This window comes from Benincasa hispida, chromosome 9, assembly GCF_027475165.1.
Source record: "Benincasa hispida cultivar pf3 chromosome 9, pf3_genome.v1.1, whole genome shotgun sequence".
NCBI classification, from domain to species: Eukaryota; Viridiplantae; Streptophyta; class Magnoliopsida; order Cucurbitales; family Cucurbitaceae; genus Benincasa; species Benincasa hispida.
The window spans coordinates 72,769,811-72,792,974 of record NC_143486.1 but is presented as its reverse complement, the minus strand read 5'-3'; the positions used below and the strand labels follow the sequence as shown (position 1 = coordinate 72,792,974).

The window sequence follows — 23,164 nt, the reverse complement described above, 5'->3', positions numbered from 1 at the left end:
AGTTTTGCACTGGGCTAAACCTACAATACTTAATTGTAGGGTTGGCAAAAAAAATAGTGGGTTCGAGTTCTCGCGGGGCCTCGACCCGATCCCCGGTTTGATCGGGGATGGGGCCAAACTGAGGATATTATTCGGTTCCCCATCCGAGGATGGGGACAGTATCCCCACCCAGACCCCGACCCCACCTCGATACCGATTAAACCCCGACCCCGATTTATTATTTTATATATATATATATATATATATATATAGATACAATTCTTATTTCTCAATTATAATTCTACCCAAACCCAAAGCCCAAAATCTAAAAATAAAACTCCCAATTAATAATACTACCCAAAAGCCCAAAATCCAAACTCCAAGTCCAAGCTCAACTCCCAATCTTTAAACTTAAAAACCCTAACCTACCTAACACTAACACTTTTTTTTTTCTTTTCAGAATTTCACCTTCACTTCAGCGACAACCAACTTCACTTCAGTCTTCAGCCTTACAGTCACAGTGAGACTCCCAAGTTGGCAAGTCCCACTCATTCGGCCATTCCAAGTCCAAGTTACCCCGGCCATGAGTCACGACCGGCCAGTTCATTCAATTCAATTTTCCTCACGAGTCACGACCAACCACCTCCTCAGGTTCATGTTGACGTCACATGGTTGACCAATCTGCTGACTGTGTCGGCCGATCTGCGCGCCGACCGATCTACGAAGCCTCAACTCTCTCAAGCCCCCTTTTTTTTCTAGCAGCCCCTGTCATTTCCATTCTTCAAGCCGATTCTGCCATTCAACCTGTTCGTGTTCACGTCCATTCAAGCTGGGTCTGCCATTCAGTGTAAGTTACTTACACAGTTTTTTTTTTAATTAGATTTTTGTTTGTTAAAATGTTGAATTTATTTGTTGTTAAAATTCTTAAAATGTTGAAATTATTTGTGGTTACCTTTTCTTTTGAAAAATGTATAAATTATTTGTTGTTAAAATTGTTAAAATGTTGAAATTATTTGTGGTTACATTTTTCTTAAAATGTAGAAATTATTTGTTGTTAAAATTGTTAAAATGTTGAAATGATTTGTGGTTACATTTTTCTTAGAATGTTGAATAATTTGTAAGTTTGTTGATATATTATAATTTATTTTTTGTTAAAATGATGAAATTAGTTGTTGTTGATATATTTGGAATTTGTTAAGTTTGTTACATTGTTAATTCTTTGTTTGTTACATTGTCAAAATGATGAAATTGAATAGTAAAAAAATAAAAAATAAAAAATATATGAATTTGAGAGTTTAAAATAGACTTTAAAATTAAATAAATTTTATAATTTGAAAAGCTAGGATTATGTCTTCAAATATAGACAGACTTTTTATAATTTATTTTTGCTTTATTTTGTATAACTTGGTAGGTTCTAAAAAACAATGTCTTCATCACCTTCTACAAATAAAGATTCTCTAAGTCTCATTTCAAGTTCAAGCCCAGATCCAACACCAAATTCAACTCCAAATTCAACCCCAAATTCAATCCCAAATTTAACTCCATGCTCCTCAAATGACGATAATTTGAATGTTTAGGATTATGTTATTCTTGGTGAGGAGGACATTGAGAAGGGGTCTTTCAAAATGAGATTGACATCCGTTGTTTGGAACCATTTTAAGAAGCAAAAAAATAAATGGAGTAGACAAGGTTGTTTGTAATTATTGCAAACGTAAATTAGGAGGTGAAAGAAAAAATGGAACCAAACATTTGCATGACCATGAAAATCCCTATTGAATCCTAACAGAGAGAAGAACAATATATTGGGGTTATATAACTTCAATCAGGAAGCTGCAAAAAAAACATTAGCTAGAATGATAATCAAACATGAATATCCTCTCTTAATAGTTGAGCATGACGGTTTTAGAGAATTTTGTAATATTATCCAACCATTATTTAAGATGGTATCAAGAGACACAATAAAGAAGGAGATATTTAAAATTTACGAGATTGAGAAGTCGAAAACTATGACAATTGTTGAATGAGATTAATGGAAAAATTGCCCTTACAACGAACATATAGATTTCCAACCATTAAAAGGTTATATGGCTGTCACTGCACATTTTGTTGATGATAGTTGAGATTTGCATAACAAAATAATCATATTTATATATGTCCCTTCTCCACACACTTTTGAGATGCTTCATGAAGAAATAATGGGATGTCTGTTAGATTGGAATATTAATCAAAAGTTGCCATCTATAACTGTAGATAATTGTAGTACAAATGACTCCATGGTTAACATATTTGTCGATAGTATGTCTGCAAACTTAATCTTGGATGGGAGTTTCTTTCATATGCAGTGTGCTCATATTCTGAATTTAATTATGAATGATGGGTTGGCAGTGATAGGAGATAGGGGTGACCATTCAAATTGTAAAAATCGAACCGTCTCTAAAAACTGAACCAAAAACTCAGTGAAATCGAAAAATACGGTTTAATCCGGTTTGAAGAAATTTTGAAACCGAATTAATTCGGTTCGGTTCGGTTCGGTTTCACTTTTGAAAACCGAACCGAACCGAACCGTTTTTAACTAATATATATATATATATATATATAAAGAATAAAACCGAATTCAAAACTGAACCGCTTTTAATTTAAAGAACAAAACCGAATTTAAAACCGAACCGTTTTTAATTTAAAAAAATATAACATGGATTTTTTAAAAATGCCAAAATAAAGTTGAAATCGAACTGAATTGCTTTTAACTAATATATATATTTAGAAAAAGAGTAAAACCAAATTTAAAACCGAACCATTTTTAATTTAAAGAACAAAATCGAATTTAAAACCAAACCATTTTTAATTAAAAAAAAATATAACATAGATTTTTTAAAAATGCCAAAACCGAATTTGAAATCGAACCGAACCGCATATATGTGGTCGGTTTCACATTTTAAAAAAATCGATTCGGTTTGGTTTGACCACCAAATCGAACCGAACCGAAACATTTCCACCCCTAATAGGAGATGGGATTGAAAGAGTTCTTAGTAGTGTGGGTTTTAGGGTGCATACCCAAAAAAGGAGAATTTTGAGGAAACTGCTCGTCAGTTGAATGTTTATGATGGTAGGATGTTAAGTCTTGATCGTTGTACTAGGTGGAATTTTACATATTTTATGTTAGCCACTGAATTGAAGTACAAAGTTGTTTTTTATCGATTAAAACAATGTGAATCAAAGTACAAGTGTTTGCCTTTGGATCAAGATCGAGTAATAGATATGTGAGATACTGAGAATATTTCATCATGTGATTGAAAATATTTTATGGATCCAAATATCCTAGATACTGAGAATATTTCATCATGTGATTGAAAATATTTTATGGATCCAAATATCCTACTGCTAATATTTTTTTCCCAAAAATTTGTAAACTGAAATTGGCTATTTCTAAGTGGACGAATTCTAGCTCTTAAGAGATGTGACATGGTTGCAGATATGATTTCAAAGTTTGACAAGTATTGGAAGAAAATTAATGGAGTAATGGCCATTGTTGCAGTTTTAGATCCTCGTTACAATTTGAAGTTGATTGAGTTTTACTTCCCAAGAATTTATGGAGATACTTTTTTCCTTGAGATTGAGAGGGTTAAAAGTTTTGTACAGATTTGGAAAAAGAATATCAAGTGAAGTATAAAAGTGAAGGTGATGACTCTCGCTGTAAAAATTTGGATGGAACATCAAAGATTGTAGAATTTGATAATTTTAATGATTATGACTTGTTTGTATCAAATTCCAATAAGATGAATCAGAAGCAACATTTTAATGCATATTTGGATAAACCCGTCTTACCCGATCATCTGATTTTGATATTTTGAGTTGGTGGAAATTAAATGGGTTTGAGTATCCCATTTTACGAGAAATTTCTAGAGACATATTAGCCATTCCTTATCTAGTGTCACGTCAGAGTCTGCTTTTAGTACATGTGGTAGGATTGTAAGTCCATGTTGTAATAAACTTCATCCGAAGATAATAGAGGTTTTGATGTGCACTCAAAATTGGATTGCAACTGAAGTTTGATGGGTATGTTAGTTTGTTAATGTTGTTTTACCTATCTTTAACATTTAATATATTAATAAATATTTTTTTGTATTATAAATATGTGATGTGACAACATAAGGTACTGACACGGAAAAAGAAATGGTTAAACATTTAACAACTGTTTTGGAAGATGCGGATGACTCTAAGAAGAAGTGATGACTGAGGTGTTGGGATTGGTGTCCTGATTCTCCCGGAGTCTCGTTGTTTGTAATGATATACATTGTTTTATGAATAGAATAATTGTTATTTCATTCTGGCATTTACTTATATCCAATAAACAAAGCTCCGTGGTTATCTTATGTAAACTTAAGCATGTATATGTGATATACAAGTGGATCACGCCTTAAGTGATAATCTAAATAGGTATGTAGTATAAGGATTAAGGTGGGATACTTGATCCTAGTGAAACTACGGATACAACCTGCTTTGTAGAGGTTTGCAAGTATTATAAACTACTACAAATGGTAGATCTTGACCATTCATGTGGAGACATGTGAGCGGGGGTGTCCTATACAAAGAGTTTGTATAAGACCGGACCACGAGATGACTAAACTCTGTATATAACGCTGTTGATACTGGAGACTTACATCTCACCTAAATGACCATAGATGACACGACCTCAATCCTAAGTATTTTGGGAACTTCTGCCTTTGAGGGTGATCCTTTGATTAATATAGGTGATGGTGGCCAGATTGCCAACTCAACTTGACGAAGAGCTTCCATGAGTGCATTCGGAACTTTTTGATTTCACCGTGACCGAAATACAACATATACATTCTATCATACAGTTATGTAAAATTACAGTAATTAAAGGCATGTTTTGAACATTAAAGTATAAGGGAAAAGTTCTCATACCAGTTGAAAACCCTCTTTAAGCTTTAGAACTCAACGTAGCGGAAGACCTTTACGCGATCTCTATCGCCCAGCAAATGCGTTAGTTGCAGCAGCACAAACGATAGAAATACGAACTATCACGAACAAGTGAACGTAGTGGGGACGACACTACCAAAAGGGAGCCCTTGGTATTTTCGGAGTGAGAATCCAAAGTGTGGTATTTGGTGATTTTGGTAGAGGTTGGATAATGAACTAATCATGTAGATGATAAGCAAGTGGAGAGAAAAGGTAGCTATCATATAGTTAAGTGCTTATTGTTTAGAAGAAGCTACACGATCGTGTAGGTTTTACTAAGCAATTGTTTAGTAAAAGGTAGACGATCGTTTAGAAAACACGGCACACTATGCGATCGTTTAGATGCGAGGTGTGTGATTGTTTAGGCGCTGATCAACTATCGTATAGGCTCTCGACTTATGCAATCGTTTACGTTTCCACACAGATGCCAAATTTTTCCAAACCCTTGTAAAATGAAACTATTTTTTATTTTATTCTTTGGTTACCATAATCGAAGGGGCTGCTCCCACTAACGCACGTCCGAAAGGAATTTTAAGCCAATTATCATATAATTAACCAATTTAAAGAATTAATAAATATAATCATATTATATTCTTACTCTATAGTTTGATATCACATATCTACTATAGTAATTTCTCCTCGACTTGATATAAATCAAATTTATATTTAATTTCCTCCAAAATAATGTATCTCATACATTTAGCCAATTATATCATATATAATTAACCAGTCCAATTATATCATATATAATTAAACTTCCTCTTGTCAATTTAAACATTTCAAATTAACCCAAATATTGATTTTCAACTTTATCCAAGCTATCCAGGGGACTTAATGAACCTGTGGCTCGAAGCTCCAACGATCTATGAATAGCTGACTAAACTCTTTAGCCACGAGATCCACCATCTGTTAACTATCAGGCATTCCATGAAAGACCAACAGATAAACTCTTCTTACCACATATATATTTTTGTGTCCATGGATATAACCAATCATAAGTATGATGACCCTTCACAGATGCTCGTAAGTACAGTTTGGCCAATTTACCGTTTTGCCCCTGTAATTACATCTCACTCCTTAAGTACCACTGATTCCTCTAATGAACAATGCAACATAGTCCAACTATATGTGAACACCTTTCGAGCCAAGATAAGGTGTGTGGTGCCACATCGTTCAAGCCCTGGAATCAACCCTTAAGGGAGCTATCTATCTACTTACCCCTACCTCGGGGAAGGAGTGAATTCCATCTTGTATAGCCGAGTTCCCAGCTCCCAAATCAGACGAATCCCCAAAATGGTAGGTTTGAATCGGCAACCTGGCCACTCGCACCCATATAAATCAAAGGGCCGCCTTCAATGGCAGAAGTTCCCAACTCACTCAGGATTGAGGTCATGTTACCTATGGTCATCCTAGTGAAGTGAAGTTTATATCATGAACGGTGTTATATGACGAAACGTTAACACTTCGTGGTCAGGTCTTATACAAACTCTTTGTATAGGACGCCTTCGCTCACATGTCCCCAACACGAATGATCAGGATCAGACCATCCATGACAAGTCACAACACTTGTGACCGTTTCACAAAGCGGGCCACATCCATAGCGTTACCAGGATAAGGTTTCCCTCATATATCCATATACTACAAACCATTTTAGTTATCTCTTAAAACATGATCCACTTGTATGTCACTACATACATGCTTGAGTAACATATAGATAATCAGGGATTTTATGTTTATTAGTTTGTGGTAAAGCAAATAAAACATGCAACTGAGCAAAAAACAAGATGTGAAGTAAATATCATATATTATACAACACAAGTGTTCATACAAACTGTTTACAAACTACAGGACACGAGACTTTAGGGCATCAACCCCAACACTCAACATGCTTACCTTTTTGGGGACTTGTCTGATTTGGGAGCTGGGAACTCAATACACAAGATGGAATTCACTCCTTCCCCGAAGCAGGGGTAAGTAGAGAGATTGATCCTTTAAGGGTTGATTCTGGGGCTTGAACATAGTGGCCGCAAATTCTCTTTGGAAGAGAGGACTCAATCATAGTAGGACTATGACTTATGTTCATTAGAGGGATCAGTGGTACTTAAAGAGTTAGATGTAACTACAGGGGTATAACGGTTATTGGTCGAGTTGTACTTACGAGAGATCTGTGAAATGTTGTCGCACTGTTGATTGGTTAAGATGGACACATAATATATGTGGTAAGGAGAATTCAACTGTCGATCTTTAGTGAAGTGCCTGGCAGTTAATAGATAGTGGATCCCGTGACTAAAGAGTCTAGTCAGTTATTCACGTACAATTGGAGCTTCGAGCTACAGGTCCATAAGGTCCCCTTGGTAGCTCAATGGATTCAAGTTGAGGATCAGTTCTTGGTGTTGATTTGAAATATTCAAATTGACAAGAGGTAATTTGATTATATATGATATAGACGGTATGGTGTATGGGATACATCAAATAGAGGATTAATGTAAATGAAATTTACATTAAGTGTCATGGAATAGAAAAAAAGCTATGGTTTATATGTTTCATGAGATGAAATATTAAAACTATAGGTTATAAATATATTATGGTAAGTTAGTTATCATTTATATTTATAATAATATTAATTATTGGATAATTATCTCTTTTTCTCTAATAACCAATTAAGTGGGAGGTTATTGGTAGTTTCATGGTAACCATGAGATAAAAAGGAAAATGTTTTCCTAATTTTAGTAAGTTGTGTAAATAATGTTGTTTTGAGATTTCCAATATCGGAAAAATTTTCACAGGAAGATGTCAAGTAAATGAGATTTACTAAGCAACAACTTGGAGTTAACTAAACGATCGTGGAGTGTTATTAGGTGATAGACACTCAGCTGAGCGATGAGCTAAACGATCGCAGAGCTTTTCCATCTTCCACTTGCTCAATCGTTTACACGATTGTGATTCCTTCAGTTTTATGTCTAAACCAAGTCTACACAAAGCCCACCCTCTGGATTCTCACATCGAGAATACCAAGGTAACCTTCTCGATAGTGTCATACTCAACTCGACACTGTCGAGGTTCTATGGAGGCCGTTTGTAAACCCCGAACTCTAAGTTTCCTAGATAAGCATGTTTAGCCAAGGGGAGGAAAAACACATTAAATGAAGGAGCTCACAAATTGGTTTTGGTTGGAAGCATTAAGTGCGGGGTGATGTGGCAGTTTCATCATTGAACTTGGGAGGCGGTAGGAAGAATAAAAAGAAGTAGAATTTCAAAAGCTTGGTTTCAGCAATTGGCATGAGCAAATTAAGCAAAATCAGTACCATTTGAAAGTTGGGAGAATCTAGTTTTCGAAATTGTCTTGCTGAAGAAAGATTTCAAAAGGAGAAGAACAAAAAGTGAAGAATTTGCCGAAGGGATAGAATCTCGGATTAATCAGGGCTTGATGTGAAGATTGGAAGCTCCATGCCAAATTACAACGGATTTTTAGCTTATATTTTAAAGTAATAAAGTTAACTCAATTCTAGACAAGTTTGTAGAAGGAAGTTTCTTGAAAAGAGTTCTAGATTTTGAGTTATGGATTTTTTAAATTGAAACAGAAAATATGTGCATAAGCAGGCAACTGCTTGGGAAGATCAAGCAAACAGCTCAACGTAGAGAGCGAGAGCGAGATAAGAAGGATGAGGATCTCGCTCAGGATGATAATCTCGCTGATTTTTGTGCTAAATCTCGCTGGAACTTTGAGCTAAATCTCGTTAGTAAGGAAGTAAATTTAGCTAGAGAAGGTAAGTCTTGCTAGCTTGAAGACTTGCTAGTGAAATGCTTGATCTCGCTCATGAGGATGAACTCACAGATTTTGTTGACGAAAGTTTCATTAGTAAACAAACTATCTAAGGTATTTTGCTGATAATTCTAAGGAATTTAACAGAAAATTATGTCCTTTCAAGTCAAGAAGAGCTAGTTGAGGCGTATAGACCATTAAGAGCCCCGACGAGCTGTGAGTGACTAAATGAACTTAATACTTTCGATACTTATGCATAAAAGACCATGTAAGTTATAGTGATGTTGATGATGAATTTATATTTTCTCAAGCAACAAATGTTTAATGAATAGCTTAGTGTATCTCTTCCGACTTGTATATGTTTTAACGCAGGCCAAGGTATGTTGTGAATTTATTACAAAAGTTAAGTTTCTAATGTTGAAGCATGTGTTATGGAGGAAGGCTATGATAGAATGAGTCCTTGTGTAAATGGCATGCAATGAAACTTAATTGATGCTAGGAAATAACCCGATACTGAAGGACACGAAGAAGGTATCTGGGTAATAGTACCTAAGGTATTGACAGTACTTAGAAAACTCCACGTGCACGTAGGTAGTTCTGAATGAGAGGCCGAAGTATGGGTCTCCTAGCCATATACCACCAAAGGGAGGCCGAAGTATGGGTCTCTTAGCCGGTAGCAGACATTGGGAGCTAGAGCGATGTAGGCTCGTTCTCAACTAAGGAATAATGATGTTTAATTGTGTAAAATGAATGGTTATCCATGTTTATGTTTAGGGGAAGTTGCTTGAGATGCTCATCGATATATTTACTTGTTTATAGTGATATAATGCATGGAGTAATATGATTCTATAATCACTCACTGGGCTACTGGCTCACAGATTTTCTATGTTTTTCTTTTCCAGGTAGCAGTCAAATTCCTCAAGGTTGATCTTGCTGCTGCTTGCCACTGAAAGGTCCTGCTTGTTAACAAGAACTTAAGTTGATGGTCTGTTTATGTACACATGTTTTAAGAGGGACTAGGGCTTTGTTAATGATGTTTGGGGCGAACTGTGAATATTTTCCTGTAAATATTATGTCAGGACTGTTTGCATGTGTTTATATAATCTTATGTAGAACCTTATGGAGGCATATTGTATACGTAGATTATTAATGTCTAATAGGTTGGTATTTAGGTTAGAAGGCTAAGGTGGTGAGTGCTGGTAGTAGGGCTAGTAACTACCATTGTCATATTATCTTCCAGATTAAGAGGGTAATTTGGGAGGTGGTGTGACACCGTTCGTGGTGTTTGGGGTGTTCGTGACTTTGGCGATCGCTTAGTTTGAGTGCGCGGTGTTTGTGTTGTGTAGCGGTCGTGTTGGATGAGCGTTCGTGTGTTGTTGTGATTGAGCGTTCGTGTGTTGTTGTGATTGAGCGTTCGTGATCAAAGAGCTTGAAGATGAGTCTTCAAAAGTGTGTTGCTCTTGTCCTTGATCTGTTGTATAACATGCTATAATTTATGTATTTTATGTATAATCATATGTTTCCGTTTGTGATTGTAATTGTTAGGTTCATATACGACTGTAATTTGGAATGATCATTCCGGTGTTCATGGAAATCCTCGTATCTAATTTCCTTCATGAGGTATGCTCAAGGATTAACATATTTTTTTATGACCAATTTTAAAATTTGTTGTCTAGTTACTTTTTTGTGAATTATTTGTTAATTTTATTTTAAATAGGGGAATAATGATCACAACTAAGGATGGGACGATGTCAAGAAAGGAGGAAAATTTGAAACGAAGACATCGGTCAAGAGCAATTTATGATTGTGGTTGTTGTATTTGTAATTGTATAAGACATGACTTTAATTGACTTCCAACACTCGAACTTTATTTAATATAAGTTGTAAACTTATTTAATTGACTTGTGAGATTCTAAATTATGTTTATTTCATGAATTAGTCTATTAAATTAGTGCAATTTAATTGACTTGATTAAAAAAATGTTAACAAGAGAATCCCTGCAGGGAATTAACAGAGGAATCCCCGCAGGGAACTGGGAAATGGTTCACCGCGGGGACCCCGACGAGGAATTCCTGCCCCCATCCTCGCCTTTTCCCCCACGGGGTCGAGGCCGGGGATGGGGGACCCTTCCCCTCCCCGGACCGACCCTATCTCCAATCCTACTTAGTTGCTTAGGCCTTATTTGGTAACCATTTCAATTTTTTGTTTTTGGTTTTTGAAAGTTAAGAAAGTCTATTTCATCCCCATTTTTTTTTTTATAACAATTTGCATATTTTGGAAGTACAATGATTGAATTCTTGGCCAAATTCTAAAAAACAAAAACAAGTTTTTAAGAACTACTTTTTTTAGTTCTCAAATTTTGGATTGTCTTTTAAACTATTGGTAAAAAGTAGATAACAAAGGAATAAATTTAAAGGTAAAAGTAGTGTTAATAAGTTTAATTTTAAAAATAAAAAACAAAAAATCATGGTCCAATTTAGTAACCATTTTATTTTTTGTTTTTGTTTTTCAAAATTAAGCCTAAGGACACGACTTCCATATCCATATTTCTTCTTTTGTTATCTACTCTTCATCAATGGTTGAAAAACCAAGCTAAATTTTGAGAAATAAAAAAATAGTTTTTGTTTTTAAAATTTGGTTAAGAATTCAATAATTATATTGAAGAAGTAGGCGATTGATTATGGATCCAGATGAAATAGATTTAATTTTTAAAAATAAAAAAAAATAAATGGTTACCCAAATAAAAAAAAATGTTAGTTATTGAGTTTGGACTTGGGCGACCGCCGAATGACGAGGGTGGCAAAAAAAGGTCGGAGGCCCAAGTTGTTCGGAGAAAGTCCACAAAGCCCCAATTTTCAGTTCCTTCCAACTGAAAGTGTTTTACATGCCAATTCACCACGCGCTGCACGCGCTGCACGAACGCAGGTTAGGGTTTTATGCTGGGTTCTACTTCATGAGTGAGTTTACGTAAACTGTTAATTTCCCTCCAAATTTCGGTCTTTGTGGTTCGAGCTCCTTCCATCTTTATAGCCTTGGGGATCTCCAGACATTTTCTTTCACCTTTCATGGTCGCTCTCAGGTATCAAAACGATTCTGTCTGTAAATTTGTAAAAAATTGTCTACATTATGGTTCTGTCATTCTTGTTTGGCCTTGAAGTTAGGGCTAGACTAGTATTGGAATGTTGGATGAATGTCGCGCTGGTTTCTGTATTTTATGTGCTGAAAGAAACACTAGGGCATGGAGGAGTTCTGAACTTCTCAATTCGAAACTTTTTACTTTTATTTTAATTCATGGTCGAGTACTGAAATATCGTTTCTTCCTTGGCTCGGACTTCGGATTTCTGTTTGTTCAAGTGAAATTGATTTCAGGATATGCTTCAAACAAAATTGAAGTTGAAGTAGCTTGTTATGTTTCTTATGCGAATTTATAATTTTTAGGGTTTTTATTTTAATTGGGTTGCAGTTTTTCTTTTTATGCAACCTAGTCATGTCGATATATCTGCTATATTCAACTAATCAATATGGCATCTATTCGTGGATGCATGCATCATATTATAGTCACATATCTATATGTTTTAAATCATCTGGAAAACTGGTTAATCATATTACTTTTTATTGGCATTCCTTTTATAATTTGTGAAGATATAAAATGATGTGTTATTTTCTTTAGTTGCAGCCGCATTTCTTATTGGAGGAGGCCTGCTTTGGTATTATGGTAGAAACAGAGCAAGTGGAGAACGTTGAATTTCAATGGGGCAAAAAGAAAGGAATTGGTGGGAAGAAGAAGGATGTGACCTTTTATGAATCTTTTACTTACGATGGTGTAGAATATTTTCTCTACGACTCTGTCTACCTATATAAGGAAGGTGAACCAGAACCCTATATTGGTAAACTTGTTAAAATATGGCAGAATCCTGATAAGACAAAGAAAGTAAAAATTCTTTGGTTTTTTCGATCTTGTGAGATTCTTAATTATCTTGGAGCTGAAGACACACGGGATAATGAATTATTTTTGGCATCCGGCGATGGTGTTGGGCTTGCCAATGTTAATTCTCTGGTAATTTTTAGCTTGTTCCTTTATTATTTCATGGCAACATAGTCTTTCTCCTGATTCACTGATCTTGTATGTCGAAATAGTACTCTTGGTTTTTCATAAAAAAAAAAAAAAACAAAAGAAGAAGAAGAAGAAGAAGTAGTATAAGAAAAAAAATTCACTTGGTAATTGCAAGTCATTGGTAAAAATTATGAAACAATTATAAATAGGATTATATTATAGTCTATTTAAGTGATGGTTAATGAGTGCATGGGTATATCAGGATTTCGCTCAACCTTCATCTCTTGTAAGTTGTAACTTTGAGCATGAATTCTCTATATATTCTCCTTGTATGAATCACCTTTCATCGTCTTTTTCCTTTCGATGCTCATGGCCTAGATTCTCCTCATATGAATTATGATGACAAAAGGGTACTCATTCAAGGATAATATTAAGCCGAACTTCTCAATGTTCTCCTTGTATGATAACACTTGCAGTCATCTTTTTCCTGGTCTCTTATCATTTTCTCCCCATCTATGTTTTCTCTGTGGCTGTTGTCTTTATTCATTATGAGGATTCCTTATTGTTTAATTTTGCGTTAAACCACTTGAATGTTTCTTTAGCTCTTTTTTGGCCATTTTTAATTCAATGGGGCTAGGAGTTTTCATTTATGATTCCCTAGCCCTTATGAGGAGTTTTTGTGTAGCTGGTTTCTTATGCGAGTCCCACCACACTTTCTCTTTGTTCTCCTTTCTCTAGAAGATATACATTTCATAGAAGATTTAATTATTTGCTTGGCAAATTTTTATTTGTGAATTAACACCACTAACCATAGCACCATCTTTTATCCTTTTGGGGTCTAAATGATTTAGCGTGTGGGAGGCCTCAGAAAGTCATGAGCACATTGTGTGAGATTTTCAAATAGAGGATGATGCTTTGGCATGTTGCTTTCTTTATGTTTCTATGAAATTTTGGGCTGGAGAGAAATAGGAGACGTGGTGTTTTATTTATTATTTTTTAAAATTTTTTCCCCCTTCTCCCTCTCTCTCTCTCTTTAAATGAGGCGCACTATATATAAAAATACTACATTGAGAAGAGAAAGCATACTTGAAATGTAAATATGGAAAAAAGACCCCTAAACACTAGAAATTTTGCCTTTAGGCTCAGTACATTTGATTTTTTTTACTTAATAAAAAAGGAAACCCTAATGAAAAAGCCCCAAGCCCTAGGGCTTTTGGCCTTGGGGCTTCACAAAAGGCGCACGTCTGAGGCGTGCCTTATTTTGCAAGCCCCACCTTTTGAAGGCGAGGCACCAAATCTTTGCTTTGAGCCTTGGTGCACCTAGGCACACGCCCAAGAGGGCTTTTTAAAACACTGAATAGGTGGGTTTTTAGAGATGTGGAGAGCTGTCAGAAGGAATTTTATGATCATTCTATCTCTTTATTTAAAAAAATAAATAAAATGAAGCCTTTCATTGTAATTGTGTAGTTTGTGAGCTTTTTCTTTCTTTCTGCTCTTGCAGTTCCAGACTTTCCTTTGTTATTTTTTCCCTCCTCCTATGTTGCCTCTGTTTTTCTTTCATTTTATCTAGTGATTTTGAGATACGTCCAGGTGTCAGCCTATGGCAAGGGTGACACAAGGTGTTATAAGCAGCCCTACTTACTTCAGCTAAATTCAATTTCATCTTTATTTAGTTTCATAAATCTTATTTAATATTCTGTTTAACCATTACTTTTTACTATTTCTTTAGAAAACTCATCTGTCTTCTTTTTCTAATTTTCTCTTTTTGAAAATTGAATTGTTTTAGTGATATTTTTATGTAGTCTTCATGCTAACCTTGATGATCAAGCTAGTTTAACAATAAACAATAAATGCAATAAGAGTAAATGAATACTAAAGGTTGAACAAAGTATGCTAACCTAGGTGATCAAGCTAGTTTAACCGTAAGCAATAAAATCAGTAAAAGGCAAATGATATTAGTTTATTATATACACAAAATTCTTAGTAATGATATTTATTTATTGTTAAATAAAAAATAAAAAAAATTGTTATTGCAAATGATTTTGTTAGCAAAGTATGCTCACTCCACAATAGCCTTATGGTAATTAAGATTCTTGTTGCACTGGGGTGTGTTTTGCATTTTGAAAGTGCTGGCTTTATATCAATGAGTTTGTTAAAAAAGAAAGAAAAAACTCGATTGAAGGAATGGATTGTGTGTGTATGTGAGTGAGTGAGACTGTTTTTTAATTATTATTATTATTTTTCCGCAATAGTGCATTTCCATATATTTTGTGTCTCAAACCAGGAAGTAATTGCTGGAAAGTGCAACGTTCTCTGCATTTCAAATGACAGCAGAAATCCACAACCTTCAGATGAAGCACTCAAAAAGGCTGATTTTGTATTTTGTCGTACATTTGATGTTGGAAAATTAGAGCTCTGCAATGAGATATGTGATAAAATTGCTGGAGTAGAAGGTTTGAGTTCAGTTTTTCAAAAACTTTTTTCAATAGTTTGACCTTTGGTTGGTTTGTTGTTATATTCTGATCACAAAATCGTTTGTTTCTTTTTCAATTGCAGTTAAACTTTTACTTAATAAACTAGATTCATCAAAAGATGTGAAGAGGACCGATAAGGATGGGAAAGATGCAAGTGGCACTGTAATTGTAAATACTGAATTAGAAGATCCTTCTGCTCGGGACACTTCTAATGGAGAATTAACTTTGACGACTAATGACAACTCTCCTGAGAAGTCCACAAAGGAAAATGTTGATTTGAAGGGGCCTATAGAGAAATCCTTCAATGAAGAGAAGTCTGGTGCACATGCGATCGAGGGAGGAAATGGAATGGCTAAAACTTGTACTAAACAAGAAAACATCGTGGATGATAAGGCCCCTCCAAAGCTTAAAATTGATACTAAAGAGAAGCCCAGTAAAGATGTTAAAGCACTAGCTAAGGATGTTGAAGGTAGAGTTAAAAGTCCAAGGGGATCTGCTGAAGATGAACATAGGCCGGTGAAAAAGGCAAAACTAGATGGTTCTGTTCAATTATCTCATGGAAAGACCAAGAGTGACATTCAAAAGCTTGGTCTCAATCGCAACAATGGTGACACCCTGGCTTCCTCACCTAAGGTTCTTGTTTCTGAAGATGCTTCCAGAGGCAAAAATGTAAAAGATTCTCATGAAACCAAAGATAGCCTTATTAAAAAGCCCAAGCTAGATGAGAAGCCAACAAAGATTTCTAATGGCAAGAACCTAAAGGCCTCTTCCCAAATAGACGGTGAAGTTGTGGAAGTTACTAGAAGGCCAGATGCTGTAAGTTGTATTTCTAGTATTGTTATTTCATTTCTTACTTTAGCCAAGTCCTAGCCCTTTTTTTCCTTAGCTTGTGATTGGACTCCTTTTGTTGGGTTTTTTTTTCCCGTATGCTCTTTTGTATTCTTTCATTTCTCTCAATGAATCTTAGTTTCTCATTAAAATAAAAAAAAAAAATTTGGGAAACATAATAATTAATATAGTATAATCCATTTGGTCTTTTGACATATACAATTAGCAGATATGGAATATGATTGAACACTCGGTATCTACCTCATTCAGTTTCTTATTGCTTCCATTGGTAGCATTTTGTTTAGGCTATGAAGCACTGGATTTGGCTCATGTTAATTGTGGTTATTACTGGAACTAATGCTCATGTCCACCGGGTCCAACCCATTTTAAGTTTTACTTGATAGGATTCCATATTCTCAAAAGTTCCATGTTTATTTAGAATGGAAACTGTAGTGGAATATGGATCCTTTTACAATGGCCCGATGTGTCTTCTTGTTTATTTTGGTACAAAAATTCTATTGAGATGATTTTTAAGGTTCTGATTGTTATAATTTTCAACAATTGAACAGGATAGAAGCAGATGGTTCAAGGGACTTGTAAGTCAATCTTACACTCTTTGGTCGCATATCATTTTAATTATTCATATTTTTAATGTCAGATCCTCTTATTCTACTATCTTTGTTTGACTGCAAGTCATTCCAAGAGATTTATTTGTCTTTTGCTGTTTCTAGACATTCATTTAGTTGTTTAATTATTTCCAATTTTGGAGTTTAAATAGCCGCCATTCCAGGCTTCTACTCCCTTTTCTTTTTAATGAGCACAAAAAAGATTCATACGAATTTAGTAAGATTCTTTCAGCTAAGTAGTAGAACCAAGATGAGATCAGCAATAATTACTAATTGAATGATTCCGTACAAAGTAGATCCGAGATGAGCAATAAGGGCTAAGATCTCAAGGATATCACATTTTCCTTTTCAGTTCAGTGGTCGGCCGTTGTTTGGTTAGGTAGTTGCTCTGCCACTCTCATCAATATTCCACTTATCCTACATTCTCCAGAGAGTTGGAAAGTAATGACCATGTGTTCTGGGTGGAAAAATCTTGAGAACATGAAAGGTTTTCTAACTAACATGGTTACAGCTGAAATATTCACAAAGGGAAGAACCGAAGAAGAAACAAGGCCCCTTTAACCTGTAGGTGTTGAAAGAGAAAAAAGTTGGACCTCCTTAATATCCAGAAAGAAGTCATCGTGGGTAATTTTTTATAGTTTATTTGGTGGCAATGCTAACTACAACCTCTTTTTTGTGATTACAACCAGTCAAATTTTTGTGCCAAATTAAATTATCTTTTTGTAATCTTCCATTAGGTTGGTTGAGGCTTTCTTCTCATTTTTTAATTTCTTTTCACCCTATTGATTGCTGAATAATTTCTTGTTTTTGTGCCTAAAAACTAAATAGATCCCATTTACGTGGCCACTTCTTGAGATGTGCTTATCTTGCTCTTTTTATGGTTTGATATTATTATTCTAAACTAATTAAACTAATCATCTCTATGCCAGCCGTGGGAAGAAAGAATAAAAGATGCACATGAACAAGGAACGCTTGTTCTGATTCAGAATTTGGATCCTGCTTACACTTCAGGTGAAGTGGAGGTAAAAACCAATTCTTTACTTTGATTAATTGATGTGGTGTGCTACTTTGAACAAAATACACTTTTGGTTCATGAGATTTCAGAACAGACAGATTCTCCAAAGTTTGAAAAATGGTTCTAATATGGTCCATTAACTTAAGTTGACTGTTAGTTGATTAAATAAGTTGCGTGCATTGTTGGGTTGCGAAATTAATTAGATGGCAATTTATACTAAGTTCGATGACAGAAACAACCCCACTGCCCCTTTTCCTACTCATCAAATCTTGTGGTATAGCATCCATTCTCAAATTTCTCTCTATTGCTATTGGTTTTTATTTTCTTTTCTCCCACGAGACCCCCAATCCAATGCTAATGGTCAACTAATGGCCATCATTAACTTAGGAACCATTTAGAACTACTTTTCAAACTTCAGGGATCAAAATGTCTCTTTTATAACTTCAAGGATCAAGTAGACACTAATCACAAATTTTAGGGACCAAAACTATATTTTTGCCATGGTATATTCTTTTCTAAACCAGTTCAATTACCATAAATAAAATTATTTATCTGGGCCTATGGGGTTTTTACATCTAAGTTAGATATCCCTTTCTGTGCAACATTCAGGATATTGTCTGGCATGCCTTCAACGAGAGTTGTACAGCTAAGATGATTCAGCGAACTGCAATTTCTATGCCTCACATAGGTCCGTTGCATATAATCTTGATGAATTGGCCGCACTTTTGAAATTTTGTTATTGTTGTTTGAGTTCCTTGAGAATTTTGCCCATATTATTTTGTAGGTCAAGCTTATGTTGTATTCAAAACCAAGGAAGCAGCAGAGAAAGTGGTTAGAAAATTGGATGAAGGTTGCTTATTACTTTCAAATGGAAGGTAAGTTTGGGTTCAGTATACTGTGTTAAAAATAGAAGTATAGTCTTTACTGCTATTACTTTCAGATAATCTTTTTTATTCCATTGGTCCTCTCCTCTATGATCTTTCTCATTAAAGTGTGAGTGTTATTGTTCGAAAGCATCTGCTCATCTGGACTAGTTTAACATGCCAGCCCTTGGGCCTTGATGTGTCAGTGTCATTAGATCGGTGATTGGCAGTTTCTGAATTCACTGTGGCAGTAACTATTTTGATAGTTGTCTTCCCCTCTTACCTTGATATTTGTCTTCCCCTCTTACTGTGCTCATTTTAGTTTGGCACATTTGCCATTATTGGTCATCTATTTTAGAACCTGCAGATAGAATGATACAGAATCACATTCTTTTTATATTGGTAAACACATTTACAGTTGTGCGTCTTTGCTTTGGCCGATGAAAGAGGCTTAAAGATAATGGGTATAACCCCCGCCCCACACTAATTGAGTCCCTGTCAACTTCTAAGGTCTATACTGTTGAATATCTTGTAGAAAATTGCATATCGTAAGTGTATAGGTCAAGTTTTGATATCGATGATGAGTGTAATGGTCTTGTCCTCAAAACTGGTGTGCTAGTTCACTTTAGTACCATGAATACAATCTATGAAGTACGGACACTCCATTTTAGGTAGAGTGTCCGTGTTTGACACGTTCGGACACACTCAAGACACGTCTCACACACAAATTTACATGTCCTATTTTTCTATATATATTTTTAATTTTAGATACATGGGAACATGTTTGGGACATTTTGTATACGCCTAGAAAATTTTTTGAAGAGAAAATGGTCCAAACTTTTATGTTGGAGTCAAATTTAAAGCTCAAATCATTATATGATAAACGAAGATTTAAAAAAAACGAAAAACAAAAGGAAAATCCATTTGTTTAACCAAAGATTTTTTTTTAAAAAAACATAAACATAAAATACTGAAGTTAGAAACCTAAAGACACCTATATTAATTTGACATTTTATGTTCTGTTTTAGTGGAGTCCATTTAGTAATTTATGTTAAATTTATATATATCCTTAAAAAGATACTAATAAAAAAAGTGTATCCCCATGTGTCTGTGTTCTAGTTTTTGAATTGGCGTATTGCCATGTGGCTCCTTGTCCATGCTTCTTAGAATACAATCAACCAATTTTATTTAGACAAACAATCAATGATGGTTTAAAATACTAAAATCAAGCAACCAATTTTATTTAGACAAACAATCAATGATGGTTTAAAATACTAAAATCAAGCAACCAAATAGTAAATTCTAAAGGAAATATCAATGAGAAAAAGTCCTTGGGAAAGAACCAAACAACCAAGACCAAACATGTAATTATTCTGTAATTCAAGAAGGTACAAATAATAGTCCCTCATGAGGACCTACCAGTTAAGCAACTAATATCCTTATTCAGTTTCTTTAATAGAAAAAAGGCCTTATGTGTACTTCTTTCAGCCACTTCTAATGAAATCCTAAATCTTTCAATTTTAAACTACTTCAGTTATAATCTAGACTGCTTCTCTCGACCATAAGATATCTCTAAAATAAAATAATCTGTTATCAAGAGATCAGTGGCACTAAACACATAGATACTGATGTATCTTATATGTACTTAGCTTGGCTTTTAAGTCTTTTAAACAAATTGTTAACCAGTTACCTATTAATAACCGGCCAGTTAGTTAGTTAGCCTAAGTTGTAATCCTTGCCTTATAAATAGGGGGCTAGATCATTCATTTGAAAGCTAATAAACACTTTTGATTCATCAAAGCCTTTGGTTTTCACACCAGATACATTAATGAGTCAAGACAATCAACTGTTCAACTCATAATGTGTAATGGCTACATCAACCGCTAAGAACTAAATGTTTAACTACTCATATTCAAGAATGAACATTCAAATCTAATGGAAAATACCTTGAGATACAAAGAGTCAAGGGAAAGGAGAAAAACTAAATTGGACATGTTAATCATCTGTACTGAAAATCCACGATCTCAAACTTCAAAGTTTTTTCCCCCTCTGCTCCAATAGTCTCCTTGTCCTCAAAAGCAAACATCTCAATCTAGAAGTTTCTCCCGATAAGATCCTCTTCCTTTTCAGCATGCATGAGCTTCAATCTTATAAATGTCGTTCTTGACACTAGGGGGAGATCTCAATGTGCTAGCCTTTGTAGCGCATTTTTCCATTCATAATTGAGACTTTACAATTCAATTCTTGTCCGTGCTTCCTTTGTTGTAGCATTGAGACGCTACAAGACTGTCTCAATGCTTCATTGTTGGGTCTTCTGGCTTCCTTCTTGTTGGCATCTCAGCGCATTTTGGCTTTTCTTCTGCTGCTGCTGTTGTTGTGATCCTAGCTGTCTCCTCGGGTCTTGGGCTTCAATCGTCTCGTGAAACTCCTTGTTTGTCTTTGTTTCTATACAAATTTACCGAATTTGATGATGCATTCATAATTTGTTAAAATCTTTTGTTTTATTTAAACTGCTTGATTTCTACAATGTGAATAAATGCAGATATAGTCTGAAACTTACCTGAGACTAACATCAAACAAGCAGTAAAAATAGCTCAAAAGGTGTTTTATATAGCTTTCCCAACTAATTCTTTTCCTTGTATTTTTCAGCGTTCTTGTCGGTAGCTTTGCATCTCCTCATCTTCTGTCAAAGAAACAAACTTTTTTTGGGCATCACAGTATTGATAAGCTTAGACATCAAATGCAACGTGAGATGGTAATGTGTGGCTCTTTCTCAGTTTCTCTGAAATACACCGATTACACTATTTATAATTATAACCTTCCTGTCAATTCACTGCCCCGTTTCTTCATCTATTCGTTGCTTTTTGGTTATTTCCCAGAAAGAAGCTGTATCAACTTCGCATTGTTCTCAGCCAAATACAGTAGAATATGACATGGCCATGGAATGGTGTTTACTACAAGAAAGATCAGAACTTGTCTGCAAAAAGTTGTTCAAGGTTTAAATTTCAATCTACTGAACGTAAATGATGAATTGTTATCGTGAATTTGGTATCTTTCTTAACCAGCATTTGTTATTTTTTACTTCTAGCAACAAGAGGAGGAGTTAAGAAAACTCCAGAGCAAGCTGAAATCTAGATGAGCTCCATTGGCCTAACAGATGCTATATTTGGCAAATATTTTCAAACAGGGCCGAAATCCTTTTGATCTAGCACATTTTGAATCATGGGAGTACCTTACTCTTACAAGTACCAGAGATGATAGACTTAGTTCTCTTTACTCTGGCAAGTCATCAAAGTGGATAAATCGGCAATTGTAAATTGGTAAACATAAAATATATACCCCTTTTCTGTTGCGTGATAAATTTGTTGTTTTCTTTTCGTTAAACCAAGAATCGTTTTGTTTTTCTATATTATACCCATCGAATGTTTCAGAATGTGTGTTTATCGAATGAGTGAATTAATATGATCTTCTCGCAGAAACGAGCGGACAGTGGTTGGATGAGGTCCTAGCTTTTCGAGGATCAGCCGAAACGTTTCGAGGAACTTAATGAGATGAAATTTCTTGGTAAGTTTTGAGGCTTTGGAATCAAGACAGCTGTGCATGTGGAGACATGGTTGGTTATATCAATACTTACTGGTGTCCCATTATGGGTGATGAGTTTATATGGAATTCACATATTTATTCTAAACACTGAACCAGCAAGTATTTGAGAGGGTAAATATTTATCCATGGCGTTCTTCTTGGCCTCTGGTAAAATCACTTTTTAGTTTTGATTTTGATGACAACTTATATCTAATTAGTTTTGGTGCATCAGGTAATTGTAGTTTTATAGAGTAGGAAGCATCAGATAACGCAGTTAGGAATCACATCTTATTTAGAGTTATCTTCAGTGGTAAAAAAATTAAGCTTTAGCTTAGAATTTATGCTATGTTTGGCCCAGGAAATGTTTTCAAATTATCATGTGCATTTGGAATCTAATTGATCTGAAATCATTTAAATTAAAATTTCTTGTTTGGATACCCATGAGAAATTAAAAGAAAGTAAGAAAACAACCATTAACAAAGTAAAAAACCAAATATGAAAAAAAAAAACGAACTACAAACTAACCTGGCAAAATAATGTAGAGAAGCTGGAAGAACAACTGAAACAAAAATGATATAAAGTAGAAAGGTTGAGAGGGTTTTAGTTATCGTAGTATAAAAAAGATATTGGAAAGTTTTAGCTATAGTATAAAAAAGATCTTGTGGGTTTTAGTTAACGTAATAGGGGTAAAATAAAAAGAAATTACTTTTTTAATTTAAAATCCACCTAAATCTGATAGTTTTGGAACATATTTTTTTTTTAAAAAAAGACAAGATTTGAAATCTTAATTGGTTTCAAATCTCTTACTATTTTAAGCTATTGAAACATCACATATGGTTTGAAATCAACTCAAATCCTTGCATTCCAAACTAGGGGTTAGTTCTTTGGAAATCATTTCTAATCGCGGTTTAAATTTAATTGGAAATTTTGGTGGATGAAATTATTTTTGGAAGTTCAACTTGGTACTTTGGTGTAGGTCAACGTGTATGTTTACGTTG

The 23,164-nt window shown here is 34.7% G+C and overlaps 1 protein-coding gene and 1 long non-coding RNA gene across 3 annotated transcripts; both read left to right on the top strand.

Moving 5' to 3' along the window:
- Positions 1-416: 416 nt before the first annotated feature.
- LOC120086542 (uncharacterized) lies at positions 417-10,650 on the top strand. Its single transcript, XR_016531826.1, has 4 exons — positions 417-826; positions 9,627-10,173; positions 10,270-10,344; positions 10,442-10,650. It is a non-coding gene; the product is annotated as an uncharacterized LOC120086542 (long non-coding RNA).
- Positions 10,651-11,509: 859 nt separating this feature from the next.
- On the top strand, positions 11,510-22,340 carry LOC120086366 (bromo-adjacent homology (BAH) domain-containing protein). Of its 2 annotated transcripts, none has more exons than XM_039042983.2 (12): positions 11,510-11,803; positions 12,395-12,781; positions 15,063-15,231; positions 15,335-16,068; positions 16,650-16,676; positions 17,636-17,728; positions 18,331-18,409; positions 18,506-18,596; positions 21,234-21,339; positions 21,464-21,580; positions 21,673-21,904; positions 22,061-22,340. In XM_039042983.2, the coding sequence occupies exons 2-11, from the start codon at positions 12,437-12,439 to the stop codon at positions 21,721-21,723; spliced, it is 1,812 nt and encodes a 603-aa protein (XP_038898911.1). In that variant the 5' UTR covers positions 11,510-11,803; positions 12,395-12,436; the 3' UTR covers positions 21,724-21,904; positions 22,061-22,340. The 2 variants fall into 2 exon arrangements, with proteins under 2 accessions (XP_038898911.1, XP_038898912.1); XM_039042984.2 differs by having other exon boundaries at positions 11,596-11,803; positions 12,401-12,781.
- Positions 22,341-23,164: the final 824 nt, after the last annotated feature.

Coding starts and splice junctions, on each gene's coding strand:
- LOC120086366 (XM_039042983.2), top strand. CDS start 12,437: ATGGTAGAAACAGAGCAAGTGGAGAACGTTGAATTTCAATGGGGCAAA. Junction 15,232..15,334: donor TAAAATTGCTGGAGTAGAAG/GTTTGAGTTCAG, acceptor TTTCAATTGCAG/TTAAACTTTTACTTAATAAA. Junction 16,677..17,635: donor GCAGATGGTTCAAGGGACTT/GTAAGTCAATCT, acceptor TCTCTATGCCAG/CCGTGGGAAGAAAGAATAAA.